Below are 21610 nucleotides of genomic sequence, written 5' to 3'. Positions count from 1 at the left end.
GTTTCTCGGTCTTTTCTTAGCGTGTAACACGAACAATACACCAGACTCTACCTTTCGGGATGTGTACACGGGAGCGAAACTCTCAGATGCTTTTTTTCTGTTGCCACTGTCTCACCGTTTCCCCTCCTTTGCCTGCGGAACGAAAACGTCTTCGCAGATGATCAGTTTGCTTGGAGCAGAATACCAGCTGGTTGTTACAATAAGCGCGAAGAAACGTTCCTTCTGTATTGGTCCCGTCCTGTTCTACGTTCCCCCTGTTTTTGTTCGTTCTCCGCATTGAGGAGCGTCCCAGTGAAACATTCCGTGAGCGCGCTATGACAAAAAAGCGTGTCCGGTCCTCGTCAGAAGAAATCCCAGCTGTTTGACCAGGTATGTGCCTCGGTGCCGCGACAGTGAAGACGTCAGAAAGATGCAGCTGCCTTTTTGTGCGCTGGAAAGACGAGAAAAGGAACCTCATCCAAAAGGATGTTGCGCAGCCCCGCCCTTGAACCGGGTTGAACAGTCGAAAGTGTCCACGGCAAAAAACGCTTTCTGCGTGTTTGGATAAAGCCGTTGATGAGAGAAGTTTATCCTGTTTCTAAACTTGACGTTCCAAAGATCGTATGAATTTGTCGCATCTCTTAATGGCTGTGGAACGCCCGACAGCGCGACCTTCCTGTAACACGCAAAACCGATGTGGCTGTTCTGTTTCCGTGCCCCTCTTGGAATTTTGAGACACAAAATAAATGAAAGAGGAACAGAGGTTCCCTGCAAGACGCGAAAGCGTATGTTTTCCTACGTCTTTCCTCAACTCCGACACCATTTCCATTCTTCATCTGCGTCTGTGCAAAACCCGCTTCACATTCCACCACCCTCTTTGGCTCCGGCTTCATCTTTTTATCCTTCGCGTGTGTATCTTATACAGCGCTGTAGTTAAGGCAAGGGGCACTCGCCCTCTATGTTTCGTGATTTTGCTCGGATTCAGCGCGAGCCACTGTCGGTCTCGTTGCACCGATGAAACGAATCCAATCTTCTTGTGGTAAATCCCTTAGCTCACACGTGTTCTTCTCTGCAAACACCTTCATCCCGATCCTGCTTGCTCAGAAAACTTCATATGCGCATGCATACGTGTATGCAAGGGAATGTATGTGTAGCTGTGTGGAGAGTCATATGTACGTAGCAACGTAGGCTTGTTTGGTTTCTCTTTTTCCGAGGCCCTCTGAAGAAGAGAACCAGGAAGCAAGCATGGGGAGACAAGCAAAATCAGTTCGCCAGTTTGTGCCTTCTCATGCCTTTCCTTCGCAACCCAATTCTCCAATGGCACTCGAAGCAAACGAGTTCGATGGACCGGCGAAAGTCTCCTCGCTCGTCGCTCCGTCCTTCAGGCGACAGCTGAAGAAGCCAAAACGGGAAAAGGGCGTTTCCAATGCGTGTCGGCGTCTCGTCACTATCGGAAGGAAGCTGAAGAAAAAAGTCGTTTCCTTCTTCTTGTGGGTCATTTCTTACTTCACACATCTCCTTGACTTCACAGAGGTAAGAGGAGTTTTTCCACGTGTGAGCAGTTCTATTCTTTCGAGCTGAAAGACTTCACACACGAAGGCTTGGTACCGTCTAGATTCCTAGCGAAAAGGACTCTTTACTAAGCGTGCGTTATGCATATATTTTTGCGGCCAGATACTCACTCACCCACAGCATATATGCGCGGGTAGATATATGTATCCGTACATCCGTATCTTAAAGGCAGTGATGGTGATGAAATCGTAGATCGATACATACATGATCCATGTATTGTGCATATACCTATATATATATATATATATATATATATATATTCGTATGCCTGAATTCTTCTGTCTGCGCGAGTGTGTGGTTGTGCGCATGTAACGATCGTCGAGATGTTATACGCAAATGACAGGGCTCCCATTCACTTTCAATTGCGTTGTGTATCTGGCACTCTGACTTTTTGTCATCCTCGCCCAGCACTCCTGGGATGCTGGATACCGCTGTACTTAATGCACCTAACATGATGGTCATGAAGAGCACAATAGAACTTGGATCCGGTAAACACAGACCTAATCTGCTTGCGCTCCATATTTGACAATTTTTGAGCTCCTTTGCCTTGTCTCAGGTGTTTTCAAAAAGTGAACCTCCACCTCGTCCTCAACTTGGTGATGGTCGGTCGGCACAGGGTACAGCGCCGAGCCAGACGAGTGCGAAAAGACACGCGAAAAAGCACTCTTATCAGCAGAGAAAGAGAAACCGTGCAGAAAAGGGCGATTCAGACTCTCATCGTCTCAATGCGTCTTACTCGAGGGAAGAAGAGGAACCTAAGATGACAGTAAGGGGAAAGGTGACCAGAGGGGCGCCGTCTGACGGGAAACGCGTAGTGGATGCGTCCGGGGTTCTGCAGGGCATGTTAGGCCCTACAGTTGGGAGACAAAGCCCACGAAAAGGGAGAGAGGAAAGCAGCGAAAAAGCAGGACTTCAGTTGCCGAGAGGCTTGCAGGAAGGCAGAGACGAGGCGCTAGCGGAAGGAGACGAACAAGCAGAACAAGTTGATAGCGGAGACGCACAGCTGAAAGAGAAATCTGGTAGCGCAGCATCAACCTCGTCCTCCGTAACAGGCACCGAACAGAGGATACAGGAGACCGAAATAGGTGCAAAGGAGACGGCAGAACAGCTTGGAAAAGAAAAAGGAGAGGACAGAGGAGATGACAAAACCAGTCTCACGGAGGGGACTTGCACGCCATCGAAAGATGCGCTTGGTTCGGAGTCTGCCGTGCAGCTCGACGTCTTTCTTCCCCATAAACCGATAACACGTTGGAATCGAAAGCGGCCTGTGGACTATCACAGAACTCAAAAAGCGGAGAGAAGCACTCTAAAGACCGAGCAAGCCGCCCTTTCTGTGCACGGGGCCAGGGGCGCGAGAGACGATTCGAGTTGCCATCCTCCACCGGCGAAGGGGAAACGAGAAAGCAGTGTAGAAAAGCGTTTCGCAGAATCGGACGGAACGAAGGGAGAACAGAACGACGACAGCACGGGGAAGCAGAAGAGCGGGAAACGACAAGGGAGACGGTTCACTTTCGTGAAGTCGAACTTCGAGGGTGAAGGTAAAGCAGCCGAGAGAGGTCTTTCTCCCTCAGAAAAGGGACAGCGAACTCCTTCTCCCGGAAGAGTTCCCTTTTCTGCGGTTCGAATACGTGGACGCCCAGGGAGAAGAGAAAGGACTTTTTCTGGTCGCTTTCCTGCTTTTGGGGAGGACGGCGAGCATATGAAAAACGAAGGAACTGAGCAACCGACGCAGGGTACCGAGACACCGCCCCGTCATGTGAAGTCGAGTCCACGGTTCTCCGAAGAAAACAAAACAAAGCCATCCACAGTTTCTTCTCTTCGCTTCTCTGGCGCGTTCCCTCTCTCGCACTCCTCGTCCACGTCTTACCCAGTGGCTGGAGCTGACACAAAGAATCACTTCCCGAAGAATGCGCTTCCGACGCACACAGAAGACGGTTGGCGCGTCGTGACTGCAAGGAAGACGAGAAAAGGAGATGTTCCGTATCCTGAAAGGATGCCTAAAGCGTCCAGTGACACAGAGAAACACGCGAAGGCATCTTCACATTCTTCAAGATCACGCACAAGCCGAGAGAGAGAAGAGAAAGACACCTCAAGCGAGAGACAGAGAGGAAGACCAGTTCTCGAAACAGAGAAGGATCCCAGATCGAGTGCGCAACTGCTTAACACAGACAAGGAGTTCCCGAAGTTGCCTGAGACGCTGCCTCTCTCGCGTCCGCCTTCTTCTCGTCGCTGTTTTTTGGTGGCTGCCGCCCTTCCTGTCTCAGCAGTGGAGGAGACAACTGCCAAGAGTGGGGCAGAACGTCATCGAAAGAGCAACACACGGAAACTGAAGAGAACCGAAATGGACAAATCTGTGCCTCCCCCTTCGTCTCCTTCCATCTCGGTCTCTTCTTCGCTCGCTGTGGCTGCCTCGACGGGCGCTGCCGTGCCTCGGAGGTGGATTGACCTCATGTCGGACGATGGAGAAGACGGTTGCTCGTGGAAGAAGGGAGAGGAAACCTCGAGGCCTGCCCTTTGTGGGTCCTCTATAAACACGAAAGAACGCCTTGCCTGTACAACCTCAAATGTTCAAAAGATCCCCGAAATTAAAGATCAGAAATCTGGGGTTTTTCAAGAGCAAAATAAACATCACGGAAAACCCCCAAAACATGCTTTCTTCAAAGACAGTGAACATGCACTCTCCTCCTCTCCCAAGTCTTCCTCTCCTGTCTCTTCCCCCCCTACGTCCTCCGCTTTCTGTTCATTTTCCTCTTTCTCTTCCTCCTCGTCTTCCTCCTCGTTTTCCTCCTCGTCGTCTTCCTCGTCGTCTTCCTCGTCGTCTTCCTCCGACTCTTCGTTTTCGTCGCCGTCTTTGTCCGTTCCGTTTTGCTCTCTGTCTGGAAGCAGAGTGGGAGGCGAAGCTACCGCAACAGTTCGGGAGACACAGGGCCTGTGTGGAGAAGCCTTAGAGTCTGTGACAAGCAGCTGCCTCCGTTCTAAGTTCGCGCCTCACTCTGGTCCTGACAGTCACGACAACGGAGAGCAGGACACGAAGGTCGGAGAGCAGCCGGAAGGAACCGGGGAAAACGAGCAGGCTAACGCGGATCTCAGCGCTGCGAGCGAAGCCGCAAATCTCTGCTGGCCTTCCTTAGGGGCCTCTATGGGCATGCCAAAGGCGCGAGTCGCTTCACATCGCCGGTACGCTCTTCCTGTTTCCGAATAAAAACAAGTCGGTGACTGACACCGCAGAACGCAGCGGCGAGAGCACTGGGGAAGGGCAACCTGACAGCGAGCGGGTGGCCATGCCTTTCTCCGAACAGGAATCCACCGTCACGAAGTAAATGAGGAAAAACCATGGTTCTAGATCAGCGGAGACAGAATCAGCAGCTCCATACTGAATGCCTGAGTTACATGATACACGTTTGGACTGCAGGGTACCTTCAATGTCCTACGCAGAGCACTGGCTCTGATACCCAGGGAACTGTTCTGTAACTGGGAGTGCGCAACAACGAGTCGTCAATCTAGAGACTCCAGGGAACTTAGAACGGGCAATTCGACTGCAAAACGGGACACACGCTTCTTTTCTTTTCTTGCCCACACAATCACTCTTTCGCCTTTTCGGAGGTCACTGTGTTCAAGCTGCCCCGTGCCTTTGTCGCTGCCTTCTCCATCGTTGGAAGACAAGTCCTTCCCGTGGGACCGTTTCTTGTCGTTGGCAGTTCCCCCTCGAGACGTTCTCTTCTGTCTCTCCTCAGTTTTCTGTGCTTGCCTCTTTTTCTTTCTGGACTGCTCTAGGCCTGCAGCGAAAAGCCGTCTGGGCTTTCTTTTCGAAACGTTCGCAGCCGGGTCTCGTCCTCTGCGCCACGAGAGGCTTCCGCTGTCCCAGGCCTCTCACCGAGAAGCGAAAGGCCGGCCTTCTTCTGTTGTTTTCCCTGGCTCCTCGTCTTCGTCTGGCCGTCTCAGCCAAGACAGTCCACTGTGGAACGCCTCACAGTGCCTGCGTTCCGAACGCGAAACTGGAGAGGCTGTGTGGCAAGTGGAAGGTGACCGACGCCGGAACACTCGAGCTCCTGTATCTGCTTCCAGGCAACGGGCAACAGGAAGCCATCCTGAAACTGAGACAAACTGTGAGCATGCAGAGCACAATGGCAGAGATAGAAAGGGATGGATAGCGGCCTTGTGCCGAAACACCTTCACACGAAACGATGAGAGACAGGTTGACACATTCACAGGAACCGGGGTGAAGCAGACTATAAAGCAAATATTTTGATGTGCAAAGGTGGGCCTGCACCAGTCATGAAGTTGTGTGTTCGTCCTTGGATGCACACACGAAGACACAAGCAAGTACAGCGTCATCACGACTGCATTCCGACCTTCGAAGTCAGCTTTTGCATCACGCGTAAATCTGCAAGAATGTAGACTGCCAATGAGATAGATGTCCTTTTGTCATTGCACGTGAATATGCATGAATACTTCTGCGTGCACGCGTATATATATATATATATATATATATATATACAGAAATATAGATATGTTTGGATAAGTAGAGTGCCTGGAGATCCACAGAAGGTGTATCCGTCTATTTAATTATGTGCAGAGGGCGCACCGTGCCTTTTCGCCGATTTGTGTGTTTTTCTTGCAGGGAAGAGTTTTCATAAACTCCCCCGCGGCACATCCTCGGAGGCTGCTTTCTCTCAGGGTTCTTCGGATCCCCGGGTGTATTTAGACACTCCAGGGTTTCCCGCTTTCTCGGAGTTGTCCCGAGTTAATACAGGCCAACCGCCAAAAAGATCTCCGACAACTTTCTCTTCTCCACATTTTTCGTGTGCTTACCCCTCTCGGGGTCGAAAACGTAGAGCTGGCTCGGCCTCGGTTGCCACGTCAGGTGACTGCTACTCCTCTGACCCGCTTCAAGGGCCGATGATGTCTGAATTGCCTTGGGAGCCTTCCCCGCCGTTTCCTTTTCGAATACCACGATTTAGCAACCGGAGAGGTGGGAATCCATTCGAGTCCTACGCCCCTGCAAACATCCCGCCTCCTCCCTCAGTTCCGCCTCCGCCTCCCCCAGATCATCTTGCCTTCTTCGCGCCCCCTGGGACCTATGCATCTTCTCTGTATTATACCCAAATGCTTGGCGGCCAAGCGAACTCTCTTTTTCTCGAGAGCGGGCAGGCTGTGGACCCATTGAGCATGCACGCGATCGACCATGCGGAGGAGTCGAACGCCGGGAAAAACTTGACCGACCGAAGCGACTTTTATCAGATAGCCCGCCAGCAGGAAGTAATGCTTCAACACTTGCGTCCCTTAGCTATTTCTCACCATTCGACATATCCTCTCTACTACAGCCACTTGCAAGCTCGCACCGCGCCAGACACGGGAATCGTTTACTTCTTGCAAAACGACGGAAACAGCGACGGAAAGGAAGACGAGGCAGAAAAAAAAGGAGAGAACAACGAAGGGGAATACGGACAAGAACCGGAAGAAAAACGTGCTATGAGTGGAACTGTTGAGCGAGAGGTGCCTGTATCCGGGGAAGTAATTCCAGCCGGTCACCGCGACGAAGTCGAGATACATGGCACTACCTGCAACAGTTACAATGGCGCTGGCTGTCACACACTTCTTGGCTTTGCGATGACTGACGAAAATGCGAACAACAACAGTAATCCGACAGAGGATAGGCTTGGAAACAGGAACGATAGATATGATGTTAAGAACACCAGCCGCGACGGTAAGAGTGTACCTAGCAGTGCTCCGGATCATCCTGACACTACGGAGCAAACAGTCAGCCCCACGAATGAAAATCACTACAGGAATACTGGGTCGAGTGGAAACAGTGCTAATCCTGAGTCTAAGAGCAAGCAGGACACGAACGCGGGTAAGGCGAACTTTCATACTAGAAAAGAAGCCACGGACAAAGAGACAAACAGCAAGATCTGTACTCTCATTCCTAATGGTTCTGCAGATCCTGAGAAGGAGGAGAGCAACGGAAACGCCACAGATCAGGAGGCTACCCGGCAGAAAAACATGAATCTTGAGTGCGGTTTTGCTGACAGCAGCAATAGTTCGCCGTGTAAACCGCTTGACGGTGACAGCATGGAAACCACAAATGCCTGTACTCCTGAAAATGTTAGTCTTGCGAAGAAGAACGTCGAGCACGATGTAACCTATCTGAAGAACGGTGCACTCAATTATGGTGGTCTTCCTAGTGGTGAAGCAGGGGTCAGCGATTCTCTACACCTTAGTACCGGAGCTGCGACAGAGAACATCGACGTAAACCTTTCTCCCTTGCAGACTGGAGAGGATGTAGCAGAAGAAGAAAGGGACAAAGACCACCCAGGTGAGGCAGCTCAACGAAAGGTGGAACTAGAGGGAAGTGACAATAGGAACAAGGGATGTCTGCGAGAATCGCACAGGCCAACCGAGGCAGTGAAGGAAACAGCGGAGAAGGAAGGAGAGGAAGACACAAGTTTGCGAGGCACGAACAGCAAAGCGTCTCTCGCCTCCAAAAACAGACGAGAAGCTCATACGGTCCGGCCAATGGCACCGCCGCCTCAAACCCCGTCACTGTCGTGTTTTTGTCGGCCGATGGCTAAACATTTAGAGGAAGAAGTGCGGAACGCGAAACAGGGAAAAAGCGCTGCATTAGCAAAGCGGGAGATACCGATCCGCCGGAGAAAGACGAGGACGAGCGCCCTGACGCCGTGGCTGGGAAAAAACGACACACTGACGGAGTCGCGCCCGCTAACGGCGGAGATGTCTTGCTTTTTCGCGAAAAAAACAGAGACGGGGAGCGCTACTCCGATGAGGAACGAATGCGTCGGCTCTCTCGTTTCCACGCGACCGGGAAGCTCGGGGAAGGGAAGGACGGGGGTGACCAGACACGAAACAGGGTTTTATAAGGCGCTTTTGCCTCGGAAGAACAGTCGCAGCTGTTTTGGGGGGACAGACACACAACGAAGAAAGAACGCTAGCAGAGCGGAAAAGATGAGAGAGAGGGTGCTGACGAAGGAAATGGCGTTAGAAAGACACACACTGCAACAGGTATTCCGTAGAATAGCTCAAAGTAAAGTGCATGCCTGTAAATTGTACCCAAGTCGGCGCACTGGCCATGGAAATTGTTACCAGAAACCTGTGTGGATTTGACTCTAGCGTAGACCAGGTTGCATGGATCGATTCACTGATATGTGTAAAATACATGCACGGAAAACTGGATGTATCTGTGTTCCTTTTTTGCAGAGAAAGATTGTGATCAAATTGTCAGAGTTTTTCCACGGGGACGGCAAAATGTATGTAAAACCGTTTTCTAGACCGTTAAAAAAAGGAAGGAAACTCATCAAGTGTTCTCAGACCACTGTGTGCAAATGCTCATATACATTTAAAATAATATATACATAGACTGGCATGTATCATACCGAAGAAATGCGAATGTCTATCAACATTTGTCCACTTGCCAATGCGCATTTCATCTGTATACTCGTGTATGCTGTTTACGTACTCCCGCCGGCCTTTCTTTGCTCGGAATGCTTTCTTGCCCGTCCCCTGTGTCATCTACGGTTCGTGCAGCTCTTGTCGCATCCAAGAAAGGCATGAGTCTCTCAGAGCAGCAAGACGCTGGATGTCACTCACCCGAGAAAGCACACTTGGATGTGCGTGAGCTTGCCGGGACGCAGGGAGGATACGGAGGCTTGGTAGCGCCAGACACTTGTTTGACACCCTTGTCGGGGTTTCTCAGTTCTTCCTTTCCATTGAAGAAAGGAGCAAGCATCGCAAAAGGACACAGGAAATCGAGGCTCCCGTTCGGCACCACTGGCCAGGCGGTGTACAGGCCGAAGGAGACGAGAGACGAAAAGGATGAAAAAGCGAAAAATCCTGAAGAGGTACATGTGCTGCAGGATGGTGGAACAGGAGACGCTCTGGTCTATCACCTCTACGATCCCGCGACGTGTACGTGGATTGAGGTAAGAGTACACCCGAGCGAAGAACTGAGAACTCGAAAAAACTCGAGGGAAGCTTTGGAACCGAGGCAGTGACAACTACACCGACAGAAAGGCGGAGAAAGCAGAGTTCACCGTAGGTCACCAGGGCTCTGTGTATATACATTGTAACAGACACTTCAGTCCATTTCACAAGGACCCTCACCGCATACCGCAGAGATCGGAAATTGTGCCCCGAGAATGGTTGCGAGAGACAAAACGCACATTGTTGACGGGAATCATCAAGTTCTCAATGTCTTGGAGACGAAAGCCGCGCGCTTTCGCGCATGTCTCCCTTATTCTGTTCAATGGTCATTTTTCATGTCTGAAGCAGCCGCTTGCTTGAACCAGAAATGGCTGCGTTTCTGTAAGGGTGTGACCAGAGGGACTTTTATGTGTCTTACATTTTCTAGGTATGGAAAGTTGGGTTGTCGTTTCTTAATCAGCTCCATGTAGTGAAAAAGAGTTTCGAGACAGCGGCACAGTCAACCATGAACTTCAAGATATCACGAAGCTGCGCCGCGCGTTGTGCTTTCTTTTCGCAGATTGTCGGCAAACAGAGAGTCCGCCCCTAAGAGGATAATTGCACTAAGCTGGAATCTGAGTCCACCCCATGAAGCGGGGAAAACCTTAAGTGTTGTAGAACGCCGTTTGCGCCTGTTTTTGTTGCACGCAATTATGCTTCTGTGAAAAGGGTCTAAACGCCCCTGAAGAGACAAACAAAAAGCGAGAACGGCTCTTCACCAACTCGAAAAAGAGCGTTAGGAAACGAACAAACGAATGCGGCAGAACAGGAACTCGAACGGAGGACAGGGCAAACACAGAATTGACAGTGGCGTACTTCAGGTACACCAAAGGAGGATGCATATGGAAAGACATCACCCTACAAAAACCTACTGAATTACACGTAGCTACATGGATGGGAAGACGAGTGAGCACTCATTTAAGCAATCGCCTATATGTCAAGATGTTCGTGACTTTTGTCAGGAGTGTTTCCTGCCAATAAACTTCGATGCTAAGATACACCACCGCGGAGTCAATCTGTTTCGTGTTCTACAAGAACAACTTTATTTCACGACCGCATACGTTCTATATAAGTGTATCGCTGCGTATTTACAGACATTTGTTTGTACGCGCATATATACCAGGTTGCAGAGGTGTGCGTGTTTGCAGGGCAAAGCTGAACTGAGAAATATGAGTGAAATTGTGTGTTAAAAACTGTGCTGTGGAGAGAGTGACCGGTAAGTGAAGAACTTGACGTTTACTATGAACTTGTCAGTTGATGTTTCCATTGTGACTTGACGGCAACAAATGACTCGCTGGGTTTTCGTACAGCATATCAAGTCCCATTTTGTCATTTTTCGCTGACACCAAAAAAAGAGGAGAACACATACGCTCTTGGGAGCGAGGCGCTCGCCTGAACGCCTGCAGGGTACCACGGCCGACGAACATATCGTGTGCAGGCCAAGTTCTTTTGGCCATGTTCTGCTCGTTTCTTGCCGATTCTTCATTGGTGAAAGCGTTGTGCGTTCCTCGCGTGTTCGTCACAGAAGACCGTGTCTCTAATTCTTGCTGCACATACCCTGGCGTTTTGGTCAGCCTCGAGAGGGAGGCAAACACACACTCTGAACCAATGTCCGTTCTGATTTGGCGTTTTCTTGACAAAACAGTCCCGTGGATGTTCAATTCCTTGAGAAGAAACGACACATGAGTCTCTCTGAAAGGGCTCGCCTTTCCTCATCGGAGTTTCACCTGAGAGAAAAGTACTTGTGTCATGAGGTGTGGGCTGATGCGTTGCGACTCTCCAACTCACAGACACGGTAGAGAACGTGGATAGATAGAGGTTGTCTATGCATGAAGGAAACAACCTTTGTAACCGGTACCTAACTGCCGCTTTTCCTGCCCCCCCAAATCTGTGACTTCCACTCAGCAGAAGCACACGTAGCTATAGAGACTACCTCGAAGCATAGAGCGTACACGGACGAAAGAAAAACATATTTGTTTCTCGGAAGTAGCTTTGGGATTTCCGAGCAACTTTCGGACAACCAGCGGAAATGACTTCTTTGACTGCGGGGCGAGAGAAACCATCCTGTTTTTCGTCTCCAGGACGAGAGAGAACAGAAAATGGGTGACTCCACGGTTGTTTTGCTGAAGCCACGGGAATCAAATCAACAGAAATGTAGACTACAAGAGGAGAATCAAGAAAATGGAACATCGCTACGAATACCATCATCATGCACACTAATGCCACCAATCTACGACGACAAAGTTACAGATAGACACGCACGAGCACGCTTTGAAAATCTATATTATGCAGATAAATTCATACAAATTTTGTGCACTTACGCATATTTGTACATGTGTAAGTGTTAGCGTGCTTGTTACACCACGTCAATATTATGTCTGCGTAAAAAACTCGACAAGGAAGGGCCAGAGTGTTTCCCATCCGTCGGAGGGGATGCAGGGACTAAATATCGAGAGGAACAGAGGGACTCTTTACCACGTAAAGTGGAATTCGCAAGTAGACAGATGCAGATACGAAGCCACAAAAAGGGAAATATGCGATAACAATGACGGGTACTGCATGTAAAACAGCACAGACCAATACAGTCGGAGGTCAATATCGACTTCAACGAAGTAGATAAGTGACCCCCCTTGTCCAGACAGAAGACAGGCGTATTCACATAGAACCTAAACACCCGCGAGTATAACTATACGCCTCTATCTTTTCATGTGTGTTTGCTTGCTCAAGATTCAAAAAACAGTCAATAGTCGATCGAGGACGAAACGCGACTTTTGTGTCGAAATGCAGAGAAAGCGAAGCCTTTCGCCGATGTCGTTCTCCCTGCACTTTGCTACGCTTCCTGGCGGTGTGCGTCTGCTCCAGAGAGGCCCACCCAGACTTCTCCTCTCAAATCCCAGCCGCGTTTCTTTGCCTGCTCCAAGCTATTCTTGATCTCCGCACAGGTTAAAGCGGCCTTGGCTGCCAATGGATCAGCCCACTCTTCGAACATCAAAATCTCCAGCGCAACCACACCATTTCCTTCATCCCGAGAAGACGCAGACGAAACTACTTCGTGGACATAGATTGAATGAGAAAGAAAGCCGCTCTGCTGAGTGTTGTAGCCCGCGAGTGCGTTCAGAAACGTTGCAAACTCATTGACTTCTTGCAGTGGCACGATAATGCGGCGCGTGACCAGCAGGCCATGGCCACCAGATGGCCCTCTCCTCGATCCCTCTCTCGTCCCTTGAGAAAACGGAGCCTGGAGACAAGAAGCAGACGAAGAAGAAGACGCAGAAAAAGACGAACGAGGGGGAGGAGCACGAGGGGAAGGACGGGATACACCGGAGAGAGTTTGTCTGCAGTACCATCCCCCGCAGAAGGAGAGAGCCGCCGCAGCGAGGCCGCTTGCAGAGAAGAGCTGAGAGGCCCGCGAAAGTGCCATTTTCTCTGGTTTGAACAGAGGGATAGAGACGCTGGCAAGTTTTACTTCTCCATGTCCCAGAGGTGCGTCAGGATCGACGCACGGAAGAAAATTGCCGAAGTCGTGAATTCCCGCCAGCACACGCAAACAAGGGTAATCACTGACAGCGGTATTTTGTGCGTGTCTTCGTTTTGCCCTGGACTGGTCGCTGCCAGGAGGGCTGATCTCCCGCTGTCTGGGTGTGAATCTGTGTCCGTTCGTCACAGCTTCTTCCGGTAGTGTCTTTCCTGCTCCTAGATGTTGTGATTTACAGGGAGAACTTCCGATGAGACAAGCGCGTGAGACCAAGAAGAGAAAAAGGATCTCTGCTGAGGGCGACCTCGTAGACCAGGGTCGCGGAGACTCACCTGTTTGCTCTGTCGTCTGTAGGCGTACATGCATCGAGATGTGCATGCAAGCTGGTGAAAATGCACAGAGTGTTTTCTCGTGGAAATTGCCAACGTTTACTGCACCAGAACGCCAACTGATACGGAAATTTTCCCTTCTGAGAGGCGAAGAATCTGGTTGTCTTTCAAATTTCCTCCTTTTGCCGGTACTCGACTTTGTCGGCGCTCAGACCTGCGGTGTCTCCGCTCGTACAATCGAGCTGCGACAGATTCGCGTCGAGAGATCTGTTGCTCAAACAAGACCTGTGATGCCTTGAACGTCCCCTTGACTTCAGCAGAAACCCCCTTCTCCGGCAGTCCATCACTTCTTTTTCTTTCTCTCCTGCCCTCTCAATTTCCCTCGATACATCGTGCGTCTGTGTTAACCTACACTCCCGTCGGCCTTTCACTACCCATCTAACCAGCCGTGTACCCTTGTATGTCTGTCCATCTCTATCTGCTTAATCAGGCTATATCCTTCTGTATATCTGTCCATCAATATGTGTATTCATGTACGATTGTGTTAACGTCGTCGTCTGAACATTCGAGACATTCCTGAAGGAGAATCTGCAGATCTGAACAGTCACCGACGGAAGGACGAAAAACCGTAGTACGGGATCTCGATGGACTACCTCGTTTTGACTCTCGATCTTTCAAGTATCATAGAGAGAGACACAACTACTCCTTGTGATTTTTCGTCTGTGGGTTACCGGGGATGCAAGCTTGTGAACAAGCGTCAGCCTGGAAGAGCTGGCGACAGGGGTGAGGGTGTCTCCTGCCTTTCAACCTGTCACGCGCCTTTTAGCAATTGGATGCCCAACTGGACGGGGAAAAGAGTCCGGTGAAGAGAGGAGCGAGGCAGGTCACGCAGACAAGGCACCGCTGTTTCATGCCTGAGAGGCCATAGAAAGCTTCCGAGCAGCGCTTGCGATGCAGGGTGACTGCCGGACAAAGACTGTGGTCTCTGGGCGGAAGCTGCGATGGTCTTTCGGCAAGACACTTTGTTTCTGCCTTTTGTCTCTTCCTTCTCTTTCCCAAGGCGTGCCTCATTTGTCTCCTTCTGGCTTCTCTCGCTCTTGTGCGTCGCTTCCAAACTCTCCTGTCTCTGCGGCATCTCCCTGCTCCCAGTTTCCTTCTGCTTTCTCTTCTAGAGCGTCCTCTCTTGGCGCGCCTCTTCGACTTCAGTCGCCGTTCGCCATCCTCTCTGACTCCAGCGTTCTTCGCGCTTCTTCGCTCTCCGGCGACGCGCGTCCCCTGGGGTATTTGAGGTATCTTTTCGTCGCCCAGACCCTGTATCAGCGTTGCCGATCCTCGTCGAGAATGGAGAGCTCCTCAAGAGCCAAGGCACCCGGTGCTTCGGCCCTCCTCTCCAACTCCAAGACAGCTTTGCGCTCTTCCATGCCTGCGTCTTCGTTCACGATGGAAGACGAGGAGTGCGTCGCTGCCGGCATTCTTCCTGTTTGTCGCGTAGGAAATCGAGTCCTCGCCCTCTTTTACAATGCAACGGGTGGAAAGAAGAAAAACTTCCTCGTCGACTTTGGGGGCTGCAAAGAACGCTCTGCGCGATCCCCGCCTCCACCTTCCACGCCCAGCCTTTCCCCTCCCGCGTCTCCAGTCCTACCTGCTTGTTCTTCATCTCTTCCTTCGTCTTCGTTGCCTCACTGTGCTTCTTGTGTGTCTCCTCCTTCTGCTGTGCCTCTGTCGTCTGCGCCGGGAGAGGACCAAGCGCGGGTGGAGGCGAGGAAGAAGCGCGAGACGAAGCGCGCGACCAAGCAGGGGGATGAGTGGGAGGCGGACGGAGAGTGTGCGGCCCGAGAGGTCTGGGAAGAGACAGACCAGCTGTGGGGTCTCGTGGCGGGATATTTCTTGCAGGCAGAGCCGCCTCTTCGGAAGCGAAGGAGAGCAGATGCCGACAAAGGCGGGGAAGACGGAGGTCACGAGAACTGCGTGACGCGGGTGACAGGCAAGAAAGCGGGGGGGAACCATGGGCAAACAAATGGAAAGAAAGAGAAGAAGAGGCTGCCAAAGAGAAGGGAAACAGAGGAGGGGAGCGACGAGGAAGTGGAGGAGAGACGACAAAGGTGGAAAGCCGAAATCTGCTCTTGGCTTATGTCCATTCCCACAGTAAGACTCAAAACGAGATGGAGCTTTTAGTCTTCTCACACTCTCGGTCTTGCCCCTCGATATCTGGCTAGGCGGTCTGCATCGACGTTTCTCTTCTTGTTGCTTGCTCGAGTGCTTCAGCAAGGAAGCTTTCCACGTTCCTTCTCCATATCTGGTTTCTCTCAGCCTTCTTCTTCTGTATTTGCTCCTTCGTTTCTTTCCCTCACTGCGTATTCGCAACTTTGCCTCTCTGCGCCTTCTCTTCTTTGCCTGTTGCATTGGTTTCTTGCCTGTGTTTAACCTCTGCGACTGGTGCTGGGTCATCAGAATGAGAGCGCCGACCTCAAGGGCGCGCTGCCAAGGGAATTGCTCGGCTGCCCTCGACCGTCCTTCATCTCTCTGGGCATTTTGTCTGCTGTCCTCAGCTGGCGACCTTTTCGCGGTCCAAATACCGCTGCTACATCAAGGAGTTTCCTGCCTTTTTCCCGCTTCTCTTCATGAATTTGCGCGGCGAAGAAGGCGAAGGCTGGACCCGCAATCGACGCTTCCTCTGGGTAGACGTTGATGCTTTCGTTACGAGTGAAGAAGGCCAGAATTCCGAGAGCCTAGCGGCTCCCGGAGAACGCGTTCAGAATGGAGAAGCGAAGCAAGCGAAGGCGCCGCCAAATTTGGGAGAAGGACAGGTTGCGACGCCGTCAAAGACGCGAGGGAGCCAGAGCGAGGACAAGCGAGAGGAGGAAGGACGAGTGCCGATTGATGGGAGCGAGGAGACGCAAAATAAGCCGCCAGAGGCAATTTCTCGGATCCACTCGAAGCACCGTGTTGTTCCCCCGACTCCTAATTCGGTTCCGCCCCTCCACTACCGTCTCCGACACCCGCGACTTGGAGCGATACTGCAAGATGTCAAACGCAAACTCCTTACTGAGAACGGCGGAGAAGCGCACGAAGGAAAGGGATTTTCTTCTTCTCGCGGATCTCGTTCATCTCCCCTTCCCCATCGGTCCTCTTCCCACCCTGCATCTCCAGCGTTCTCGGCGTGTACCTCTGCTCCTCCGTCCGCGTCTCCCGGTTCTGCTTCTTCCTCTCCTTTTGTCTCTTCTTCTTCCTTGTCTGCCTCAGTCAGTGGCTCAGTCTCCTCGGGGGCGTTGCGCTTGGGGCGACCGCTTTTGCCTCTTCTTCTGCCTTCTCGGAGTCATGTCCTCGAGTCCCGAGAGCAGGTGGAGGAGTATCTCCTGTCGCACGTATTTGACCTTCTCTCGCGCTGTCGGATTCTTTCGGAGCAGGACGGCAAAGGCGGCCTGGACGGGGCGGGCCGCGACGGAGGGCGCACCGAGATGCCGAACGAGAAGGCGGGAGAGACAGGAAAGAACGACAGAGACAAGCAACAGGCTGACGCATTTGGAGAGCGAAGCGAAGGGAGAGGCGTGGAAGGCCTCTCCCCAAAAGAGGAAAGAGAAGGAACCGGCAAACGACGGCACTCGCCCCCGGACTTCCACGGCGCGCCCAAGGCTCTGAGGCGTTTGATGGAAAGCGAAGAGTGGTGAGAAAAAAGAGAAAGTGAACGGGAGAGAACAGAGGAATTTGTGGGAGGAACGAAGCAACAGAGGCAGAAAGGAAAGTGCATCGTTTTATCTATCCGTTCTCTTCAACGTCCTCATTTCCGTCCCCGAAAAGGCGACTACCCCTTCTCGCCACGTAGGCCTCTCTTTTTCACAACGGTTTTTCCTTCTCTCTCCACGTGCGTCTTGTCCGTTTAGGCGGCAGGCATCCGTCATCTGGTTGGACCCCTGTCTTCCAGGGAAAGAGGCGCTCCTCGACGGCTCGCTCCTCGATGTCATGCGAGAAGAAGAGCTGGCAAACCAGAGTAAGCTGCAGGAATCCCAAGCTGTTGCTTCTCCGTGGTGTCGGATTTTTTGTCTGCTTTGGAACGCCGATATTCTCGGTCTTTCCTCCTGTTCTTCTTTGTCTTCTCTGACCCAAGTCTCTCGTCGAACCTGGCAGCCGATGGCTGTGCCCTCTCTACGTCTCCTCATCTTCTTTTCGTGTTCTATTCTCCTCTCAGACAGGCCTGCACAGTCTCCGGTCGAGTCTCTGTGAGAGAAGACCGCCGAGATCTTCATCGCTGCTTCTGGTTTATCATCTGTGGTAAAGAAATGTTCGGAGACGCGCTAAATCTATTCCATGTGAATGCATTTTCTTCACCGTTTTGCTGTATCTCCCCTGATTAACTTTGATATATTCATGCATTGTATTCGGTTGCTTCTCTTTCTACAGTAATCATCAGTTTATCTACGCTCTGCCACCACAACAGAACTTGGCGCCTAGATTTTCATATCTACTTCTTGCCCTCTGTCATCTCGATTCCTCTCTTCTCGCAGCGTTCCTGACTCTCCCCTCGTTCTGGGCGGATGCAGACACACGCGAAGCAGAGCGGAAAGAACAAAGAGAAGAAGAACGGCGAGAAACAGAAGAGAGAGAAAAGAGAGAAAGGGAAGCGAAAGCAGGAGGGGCAACGATGACGCAGAGCCGACTCGATGACAAAGTTGTTTTGCTAAAGGCGAGAGCAGCTGCAAGGAGCGAATTTCGGAAGCTGCTGGTTGTGGAGGAAAAACCTTTGAAAGATCTCCAGAGTTTCCAAGGTAAGAATGAAGTTCTTGTTTACTTTTCCGTGGGGTGCGAGTCTCTCTCGTGTCGGCAGGGTCTGACGCCTTGCTCTCTTCTTTCTCTTTTCGCTCTATCCCTCTATAGCTTGATCCATCACTTGTCTCTCCCCTAACCGTCATCTCGCTTCTCTTGCAGCTTTTCGTTTCCTCTATCACTACGTTTATTTATGCTTGTGTGTACCTCGTTCTTTTTCTCTAGCGTTCCCTTTCGCCGTTCATTTCCCCTTCGTTCATATATTGCTCCTATTCCTTTCTTTTTCGGTTTTTTCAGTGGACATCGCCGTTGTCGGCTGTGGCGCCGTGACCCCCGACGGCCTGCTGCTTGGCCGCTCCCGTGCCGCTGGTGAGACAGGCAGAGTTTCGGGGAACGGCGGAGTAGACAAAATGAGAGAAGGAGGACCAAGAATGGACTTTCGAAGGGTGTCGGAAATTCGAAAAAGACGAAACCTCACGCGAGCAAACCGGCGAGAAAAACAACGCCGAGCAGCATTGCTGCGTTGACGAAGACAAGTCTGACGAAGAGCGTCGGCGCATCGTCCAAAGGCTGCGATAGCAGCCAACTCAAGGCCGTCTGACTAGCCCATACAAGAAGAAAACCATGAGCTCAGCGAACGTCCATGACTGGGAGTTTCGAGCAAAGGAAAGCCTTTTGTTTGAAAGGGGGGGAGGGGGCTGTGCCTTCTTTCTAGTGAGTGTCAATCGCCAGTTCTCGTGTGTCCATGTGTCTTCCCTTCTGCAGAACCTCGATCGCCAGCGGCCATGTGGACTGTCGCTCACGACTTGCAGGTGAGTGCAAGTCAACCCTTCAAGTTTAAGCGTGAAAGTATCTCTCTTTAATTGCTTCTTGTTCTCGCCTTCTCAAGTCTTCTGCTTTGTGCCTTGTCGTAGGCCTCGCGCCAAGTCTCCTTCTCTTCCTCCTTCGTGGCGCCTCTCCTAAACCGTTACATTCCGGAGCCTAACGTTATACTCGATGATATTCTGTGCTCACATGGGTGGAACTGAAATCGAATAGATAGACACTCTGGTACATGAGGACAAAGGGCAACTTTAAGCGCGGTGCCTATACTTGCAGGGTTGCTAGAACCATTTGAATGCAAGTTGAAGAAGTGTAAAGGTAGTGTAATACGACATGTGAACGGCGAGATAACGTGAAATGCAATGTAGAGCTCTGTGCGGTACTACCCCTTTCTCGCTTTGCGGCTCCGGCGTCTTCTTCTTGTCTGTCGCCGCTTCTCGTGTTGTCGTGTGTGGATGCAGGTTGTTTCTTGTTGATCGTTTCTGCGTTTCCGTTTGCCGCGTTCTCAGGTTCTGGAAGGCTTTCTTCCTCTCTCTTCAACGCTCGCGCAGCAGCGCTCCATATCCCACAGAGTCGGAGACGCTTGTCGCGCAGCCGGCCGCGCAGGGTGCCGAGAGGAAGGCGAAGAAGAGGCGAGAGGAAAACAAACAGAAGGCACCGGGGAGCCGGAAGATGCCGAGAAAATTCCGAAGGCAAATGGCCTCGGAGATAACGAAGAGAAAGGCAGCAAACCAGAGCAGGGCCAAGACAAAACCGTGAACGCTCGACAGTCGACTTGTCAACAGGAGAAAAAGGGGGAGGACAGGGTTTCTCCACTCTCCGACTGCAGCTTAGACAAGGCGCCACAGGGAAGCGGGGACATTGCGTCTTTCCTTGCGAGCGCAGTGGAGGAAATCAATAGGGAACTCGAGTCGTCAAAGGCGTTCTCGGAGTTGTGGGGATCGAAGCCAGGAGTGACGGCGAATGCCCAGCACGACAAGGACGCACACCGGCGTCTCGAAATCGCCGACAAAGTCGCGACGCCATCGAGATGCTGGAACCCGCAGAAAATCGAGTGAAGGCACGAAAAAGAGAGACCCAAAAAACAAGAAGGAAGTAGGGAAAGTCGGCACCTTCACCTAGGCTTCGTCGTTCCAAGAAACTGTGTAGGGGTTGGAAGTTTTTGCGGTCTTCTCTGATGGAACATCTCGTCTGGTGTGGGCGCCGTCGCTCTTCTCATTCGTTTTGTCTCTGCTTTTCTCGCCTCGCAGACCTGTGCGTCTTCAACTAAACAGCTTGCAAATGACTTGTCAAGTTTTTTCTTTTGATGTAGGAGGCCGCTGCCACACGCAGAAGGAATGTTGGCGCCTCGGATTCGCACTCTGCTTCTCCTACCTTTGGACTCTCTTCAAATGCTGCCACCTGCAACTGGTTCCCCTCTCTTCCTCTCTCCCTCCTCCGTTTCTACTGTCACCCCCTCTTGCGGTGAAGGAAAGGCCGTTCTGAAACCACGAACTGCTGTGCTCTGCATTGGAGAGCGCGCGACAGTTCTCGTGTACAGAGTACAGAACTGAACGATTTCGCCGTTCCCATAGGTATGCATACATACATAGACATATATATATATATATATATGTAGGCATATATATATATCTACATATATGTATAGATATACTTGAATAGAACATATGTCCACAAGTACTTACTGTACAAAACGCAGATAGACATTGACAAGTGTAAAGGAGCATGCATAAATAGATATTATGCATGGAATAGATAGCTGTAGAATCCCGATAAAGATTGGCAGATGGCTACAGGTTGAAGTAGGCAGGTGAAGAGAGGTTGCGATGAACAGACACCGGAGAGCTGTGAATTCGACAGCAAGAAGCTGAAGTTGGTGCCTGCCCTTGCAGAACGAGAGAGGGTTCTATGCGAGACAGGAAGTCGAAGACACAGGGAAAACCGAGGGATCGACAAAGAAGAGATGTATCCGTGGGGAGTGCGTTATCGCGCATGATTGTGTACACCAAATTCGAGCATAATGTGTGTGTATACGTGGGCAGACGCAGATCGAAGGTGACTTCCGACCGAGCGGGATCGTAGGATACTGGAGACGACTCTATTTGCGAGATACAGATCAGCGGGTCAGCGTCTTTGTCACTTTGTCTTAAAGGTGTTGCGTTTGTGCTTGGAAGAGGCACAGGTTCCCTGGCGTTCTTTGTCAGAATGAAGGGCGCCTGGGTCTCCATCTGTCTCGGCTTTTTGTCTGCAAGGCTAGTCCCAGTGCACTTCTCTCTTTCTCAGGTTTTGCCTCTCTCATGGTTCGCCACCCCTTGTCCGTAGACGTATACACTTTCGCGTTTCCTCTCTACCGGTTCCCCGGTCCTCTCGAGGAGGCACTTCCCCCGTCTGTGAAAATCTGAAAGAACCCGAGGGCGGCGTCTGAAGCTTGCGTCGCGGGAAGAGAGAGAACAAGCGAGGCAAGCAGAGAAGAGGAGCAGAAGATAGGCAACATCAACGGCGGAAAAAGAGGAGACGAGAGAGAAAAGAAACACCGAAAAAGAAGAGAACTAGAAACAGGAGGACAGGCAGACGATGAGAAGAAAAGGGAACAACATAGAACAGCAGAAAGAGGAGCGAAGCCTCAGAGTGGCTGAAGTGGATTCGCTGCGAATCACAAAGACGCGTGTGTCTCGCGACAACATTTCCGTTTTCT

General features: G+C 51.3%; 3 protein-coding genes across 3 annotated transcripts; 2 read left to right on the top strand and 1 right to left on the bottom strand.

Annotated features, from left to right (window-relative positions):
- The first annotated feature begins 550 nt into the window (after positions 1–550).
- Positions 551–11497, top strand: TGME49_224810 (hypothetical protein). The gene is made up of 6 exons (XM_018780064.1): positions 551–1512; positions 2108–4728; positions 5326–5657; positions 6173–7867; positions 9094–9488; positions 10049–11497. The coding sequence occupies exons 1-6, from the start codon at positions 1225–1227 to the stop codon at positions 10076–10078; spliced, it is 5361 nt and encodes a 1786-aa protein (XP_018635958.1). The 5' UTR covers positions 551–1224; the 3' UTR covers positions 10079–11497.
- On the bottom strand, positions 11287–14065 carry TGME49_224820 (hypothetical protein). Its single transcript, XM_018780065.1, has one exon. It carries the CDS (start codon positions 13379–13381, stop codon positions 12359–12361), a length of 1023 nt encoding a protein of 340 aa, XP_018635959.1. The 5' UTR covers positions 13382–14065; the 3' UTR covers positions 11287–12358.
- Positions 13489–20163, top strand: TGME49_224830 (hypothetical protein). The gene is made up of 7 exons (XM_002366116.2): positions 13489–15477; positions 15882–16996; positions 17214–17320; positions 17835–18095; positions 18391–18462; positions 18859–18905; positions 19425–20163. Exons 1-7 carry the CDS (start codon positions 14284–14286, stop codon positions 19971–19973), a joined length of 3345 nt encoding a protein of 1114 aa, XP_002366157.2. The 5' UTR covers positions 13489–14283; the 3' UTR covers positions 19974–20163.
- The last annotated feature ends 1447 nt before the right edge of the window (positions 20164–21610 follow it).

Source organism: Toxoplasma gondii, chromosome X (assembly GCF_000006565.2).
Source record: "Toxoplasma gondii ME49 chromosome X, whole genome shotgun sequence".
Classification (NCBI taxonomy): Eukaryota; Apicomplexa; class Conoidasida; order Eucoccidiorida; family Sarcocystidae; genus Toxoplasma; species Toxoplasma gondii.
Note: the sequence above shows the minus strand (reverse complement) of the source record. Positions and strands in the feature narration are given on the sequence as shown.